The sequence below is a fragment of the Rousettus aegyptiacus genome, unplaced genomic scaffold (genome assembly GCF_014176215.1).
Source record: "Rousettus aegyptiacus isolate mRouAeg1 unplaced genomic scaffold, mRouAeg1.p scaffold_m13_p_7, whole genome shotgun sequence".
NCBI lineage: Eukaryota > Metazoa > Chordata > Mammalia > Chiroptera > Pteropodidae > Rousettus > Rousettus aegyptiacus.
Window position 1 is genome coordinate 86,943,248 of NW_023416310.1, and position 6,000 is coordinate 86,949,247.

A 6,000-nucleotide genomic window follows, 5' to 3' on the forward strand; every position below is an offset into this window, starting at 1 on the left:
ATAGAGAATCCCACAAGCAAAGGGGAATATTGAAAAACATCTTTTATTACTAGTTACTGCATGTGTCCCTTAAAGAACTAAAACACTAGCATCTGAGCCAAAAGGAAAGCTAAAAATAGGCATTTGCAGCAAGCTTTGGAAAGCTTTTAGCTTGCTTATGAGGCACTCATTTCTGTAGACTCCCAAAAACATATGTATCACAGAACACAAAAATTCCCAAGACCACACAGCCACTCCACTGGTGTCACATTTAAACCTGCCCAGGCTAATCAAGGCTGGAAAAGGGCCACCAACTAACCTTACCAGACAGACAAGTCAATCATAAAATTCTCCTTCAAAAAGCATTCAAACCCAACTACAGGCTTAAACAGAGAAGCTGCTGGATTAATTCAGATAGTCAAAGACTATTCCAAAGATTCAAAATCAACAAATAGACAAGACCCTTTCTTGCCTTAAGATTCCAGAAAAACCAGAACAGAGCAAACTTATCCGACTCAGAATTTTGCTTTGGACACTTAAAGCAAGTTGGCTTCTCCACTCGAAGGAAAAGGTGAGAGATGCCAGCCAAGCTGTCTTCTTCCCACGATCAATAATCCCAGTGACGCACCCTATCAAGGGCCTCTGGACTTGCACAAAATACCAGCTCAGGCACCCAATACCACCTGATGTCATGGCTGATTTAAAACCCACAAGGCAGGTTCACCATTGGCTAAGCAGCAGCGGCCAGGCTGAGTAGCCCCATTTAAACTTCTGAGGAGAGCTCTCTCCTGGGGATGATTATACCCCTCTGAGTTTAAAGAGGGGGGAAGGACCAAAGAGTGTCTTAAAACTTCTTTCCCTCCCTCTGTGGGTGGATCAGGAGGGGTATGCAAGAAAATGGAGGTTTCAGCACTGCCCTTTGCATAAGAGGGCTCTGAAAGGGAAAAGGGGGAAGGGCAGAAGGAAGAGAACACGGTACTATTAGTAAACCCCAAACGTCCCCTCCTCCAAATGAAGCAACCTTAAAAGAAATAAATATTGCAACGCGCTATTTTCAGAATTAGCTGTTTTGGTTTTACTGCGACTATGAATGATCCTACTCCCTTGAATGTGAAGGCATTACGCTCCCCGCTTCAACTTTCCCCATTTTGATGGTTTAAACCAGTCAGCCTCAATCAGCAACTGCAAAAGGGGAGGAGTTTTGAAAAGGCACTAGGGCTATGGCCACAGGCCATCATTCTAGCTACAAGCGGGTTATGATACTGGTCCACTTCAAAAGGACCCCAAACCAAAGAATCCAGACCTTCTGTGCTACTTTGCGCCGGCAAAGGAAGAAGGGCGCGCCCCAACCTCAGCCGACGGTCTATTTTCGGCAAAAGGAGGCCCAGACGAGCCTCCATATTCTGCACCGCCTCTCTCCCCATGCTGACAAGGCTCCGCTAGGATTTCCTGCATCCCCACCTCCCAAGGGACACTGCCCAAAAAGACCGAAAAGCCGAGGGAGAGAGAGGGCGCCGGGAGCACGGGTCGGTAGTCACATGCCGCTCCCCGCGCGGGGAGGAACCACGTTGTCCCGGCTGCGGAGGAATGCCGGGAAGGGGGGCCGCGCACTAATCACACTCGCGCACACGCACAGTCCCGGCCGCGCCGAGGGCCCGCACCCGCTTTCTACCCCCAGCGCGGCGGCGGGCGCCGAATGTACAGGCCAAGCGGCCACGAGCAGCCGGCCGGCCGGCCGGCGGCGCAGCGCATGGCGCCCAACTGTCACCCGCCCGCCCGCCCAGCCCGGCCACTCCCTCCCCCGCCGCCACACGCCCCTCGAGCCGCCGCAAGCCCCCTCACTCGCCTCACATTTTCCGCCAACCCCTTAACTGCATTCCCGGCACACTCGCCATCCGGCTCCCTCTCAAGGCGGAAGGTCCCCAGGATTGGGGAGGGAAACCACCGAATTCAATGACACGTTGGGTTTCCTCTTCTCCCCATTCTCTCCGTAACCGACCCCCCCAACCCGTCGCCAATGGCGATCCTACCACCCAATATCATCTACTCGAAACCAAACTTAACTTTAAAATGCCGAACCCGTGAGATCGGTATGAACTCATCACCAAGAGCTTTGCTGCCCGTGACATATGCTATTAAACATTTACAACACAGGGATGGTCGCAACGCTACCAAAAAGGAGAGCGTGGGGCTGGGGGTGGGGGGAAGAGGGGGCTTCCCGAGGAAGGGTTAGGCTAGAAACCGTCTCTCACACCAACACGCTAAGGGGGAGAGAGACCTTTCACCGAAACCAGCGCCCACCCACTCCCGGCGAGGTAGGCCCGGACCACGCCGTTGCCCACTAACCGCTGCGGCCCAGGCGGTGGCCGTGGCCTCCCAGAGGCGAAGCACTCCGGCAGACACAGGTTCCCGAGTGTACCGATGCGGAGAGCACGGGAACCCGAATTAGTCAGGAATTGAAAAAAAAAAAAAAAATCCAGAATCCCCACGATCCGCGGCGTACCCCCAGGCCCTGGAGGCCTCTGGGGGAGGGGACGCCTGTGTCCCCGGAAGAGGCCCCAGGACCCTGGAGAGCAAGCGGGGTGACCCACCTGGAGGGGACTGTCCGTTCACGGTGGCCAGGACCGGCGGAAGCGCGTTCTTAGTCCACGGGTTCACCTTGGGCGGAGGGGCCTCCACGAAGTCTCGGCGCCCGGCGCCCGCGGCTCCGGCAGCTCCTCCGCCAGCGCCCGGCTCGCCGCCGCCGCCCTCCTCACCGTCGCTGAAGGCCAGGCCCTCGACGCCGGGCAGCTGCGGAGGCCGCGGACTCTCGCGCTCCGGTTGCCCGGTACCCTCCTTGAGTGGCTTGGAGCAGGGTGGCCGAGGTCTCCGGGCGCCGCCGTCCGGCTCCCCCCCTCCGACGTCGTTCGCCCCGGGCTCGCCCTTGCCTTCGGGCGGCGGCGGCGGCTTCTTCCTCACCAGAGCCCCGTGCTCTTCGGCCTGCAAGAGCGGGGCGCCCCCCGGCAGCAGCGGCTCCACCTGAGTGGCCATCTGCGCGCCCGCCCCCCCGGAGAAGCCGGGTGCGCCCGAGGCGGCCTCCCCCGCCTCGAACTTGGCTCTCAGAGCGCCCGCAACGCCTTCTTCCAGGGCGCTGGGGCCCAGTCCCTGCGGAGAAGGGTCGGGGGTTCACGCTAGGCGCGGCCCCCCTCTGGGTCGGATGCGGCCTCCGTAGATCCGAGGCCCGCTGGCGGGGCGGGGGGGGGAGGAAGGCCCCCTACTCTGCGGTCCAGGCCTCCTTGGCGCGCGTCCCCCCCCGCCCGTTCTTCGCAAGGTACCCCCACCCCGAGCCTAGCAGGCTTCTCGTCCCGTCCCTCCCTCCCCCCCGCCGCCGGGGCGGCCCGGGCTTCCCGGCTCGGGGGCTGCAGCAATATGGACGGACGGGGGAGAGGCGCGGCGAACCGAGCCGACCACGCGATCCGCGGCAGGCGGCGGGCGGGCGGGCGCGCGCCTCGCGACGCGGCGGGCGAGGGGAGGGACGGCGCAACGGGGGCGCGCCCGCTGGGGCCGACCCTTGGCGACCGGCAGGCGGGCGAAGGAGACGGGAGCGCGCGCGCACGGGCTCGCGGCCCCGCCTCTCGCCCCGCCCCTCGTCTCCGATTCTTTGGAGCACCTCCCAGGCTAGGGGGTGAGGGGTGCTCAGACCCTACGGGGGCGAGCACGTGCCTGATGCAATTCGGTAGAGGAGGCAATGAGGGAAGCAGAAGAGATGGGGAGTGGGGGGGAGGAGGTGAAAAGGGGGAGGTGTCTTAAAGGGCCAGCGCTTGAGAGCGACCGCAGGTGGAGCACATGGGAGCTAGCCACGCGGCCGGCGGGGCCTCCTCATGCTCTTTAGGTTGGGTGCACCAAGTTCGGGGGAAGGAACCATTAATGTCACCCTCGACTTACAAGATAATGGTGTGTGTGTGGGGGGGGGGGGGTGCCTATCCACCTCGAAGTCGCGCGGAAGCCGCTGGTTCCCTGGCACCCCGCGGGCCTGGCCCCTCCAAGCTCCACCCGGGTGACCTTGGGCGAGCCGCCCTCACCTCCGCGGGCTGTGCTCGGCTCCTCCCAGCCGGCTCGGGGGACACTGCCCGTTGATGGGTTCGATGGCCAGCCCAGAAGGCGGGTGCTTAGGAAGTGAAAACAAAATTACCAACCACCCCTAAGCCAGCAAAGCCCCCGAAACTGGGTATTTATTGGTAGGAAATATCTTGTATTTCGTTTTTTCTAACGATTTGCTTTGGGCGGAGCTGAAGTTAACGCCCGATTGAGACTCCGGAGATCTGAGATTTTATCCTGGTCCTGGCGCTGCCTCCTATCAACTCCGCAGCAGTCATTTCCTCAATGGGCCTCAGTTTCCCTATTGTAAAACGAACATCTGTGTGACAGTGGTTTCAAACTTTAGTGCACATTCAATTCAATAAATACTAACTTCATACTGTAGGAGTCTTTGGGTTCTAGGAAACTCAGGTTTGGCAAGAAACCGGGCTAACAAAGTCGCTTCCCTCATGAAATTTACATTCTCAGGTGGAGAAAGAGAAAAATCAAGTCTAGTATCTATGAAGACAACAATGCCTACAGTAATAGGTTAGACTAGATCAGCTAGTTTGGATGATGAGGGAAAACCTTGAGCAGAGATTCCAAAGCATTTGGAATCAGGCCTGTCTGGGATTGGACCCAGATATCTGCATGCTTACTCACCAGGTGGTTCCACATTTTACTCAGAGAAGTCCTGGCCTCTGGCTGTGACCTGCTCAAGACATAACAGCCTGGAAATGTTGGCCATCTCCAAGGCAATGATTAGAACCCACAACCTGCTGGAGAGAGGAAAAGGCTTACTGAAAAGCCTCTTGGAACTGCCCCACAGGGCAAAGCTGGCTGTACTGTTGTTGTAACCAGGACTACTGGAGAGAGGCTGTGGCTATCTGATGTCTCATCCCAAGTTTTTGTAACCCTTACTGTGGCCAGATCTCCACACTTCCCTGGCCCTCCTTCACTTGTGGAAAAATGGGGGTAAATTATTCCTGACTTGTTTCTACCCTCTGAGCTTTCGTGAGGAGTCAAGTGAGACAATGTAAGTCAAAGAGCTATGTAAATTATAGAGACTGAGTCCAGTGCTTCAAACAATGTACCAAGGAAGGTAATGATTAAAGAGATCTCGATGAATTTAAGCAAGATTTTTCATAATTGCATTATATATGCATTTAATCAGAATGTAAACTATTGCACATTGCTATGTAATGCGTTTTTTTATTATATTTATTGATAAATAGTTCCTGAGGAGGTTATCCACACTAGGCTCTCCCTTAATTTTGTTAATAGCATACATAATGGTCATTGTTGGTCATTCTTTTCTCTATTCCTGTAACGAGAAGTAGAGAGGAAAGGTGGCCCATACAACCCATGACTCTGTATGGACCAGGACTCTGTATGGACGAGTAACCGGTTCATGACACTCAGCAGTCAGTATGAGCAGAACAAGTACTACTAGGCCCTGCTATGTGGAGGCTGCAGGGGCAATGGCATCTGCGCACCCTGGGCCTGCTGCCCCAGATAGGGGCTCCTAAACACCTATGCGTGATTTTACATATGGGGAAAGTGGGGCCAAAGAAGATGAGATAACTGTTGTGAGACTATATCTTACACTGAAGCTGTTACAGCTAGAAAAAAATATTGATTACTTGATCTCCATGTTTTGCTGATAAGGACACTGAAGGTCAGAGAAGTAATTTATCTGAGGTCGTACAGCTAGTCCATGGCAGAGCCAGGTCTCACACCTGAGTCTCCTGACCCTAAATCCAGTAGCTTTTTCTACATAAAATAATAGAATTGGGATTTGAATTCAGGGTTTGTTTATTCCTAAACCATGGTATTCTATCTGGATGTGTTCAATTCTACATACTAATAGTAACCAAATAGTTAAGAGTAGATTTTATTGAGTAGCTACTCTATGCTGGGTTCTATGAGAAACACTTGACATTCAGTATCTCATTTAATTCTCAC

The 6,000-nt window shown here is 55.3% G+C and overlaps 1 protein-coding gene across 4 annotated transcripts in view; it reads right to left on the reverse strand.

The window, feature by feature from the left end:
- Nucleotides 1-3,397, reverse strand: part of LARP1 (La ribonucleoprotein 1, translational regulator) — a 51,950-nt gene extending 48,553 nt beyond the window's left edge. For 2 of the 4 annotated variants that reach the window (XM_016166996.2, XM_016166995.2), the window contains exon 1: nt 2,571-3,396. In XM_016166996.2, coding sequence (XP_016022482.2) covers nt 2,571-3,009 — 439 coding nt within the window. In that variant the 5' untranslated portion in view covers nt 3,010-3,396. Of the gene's footprint in view, nt 1-2,570 lie in introns of all 4 variants that reach the window. The other 2 variants (XM_016166994.2, XM_016166993.2) reach the window with 2 other exon arrangements.
- Between the last annotated feature and the right edge of the window lie 2,603 nt (nt 3,398-6,000).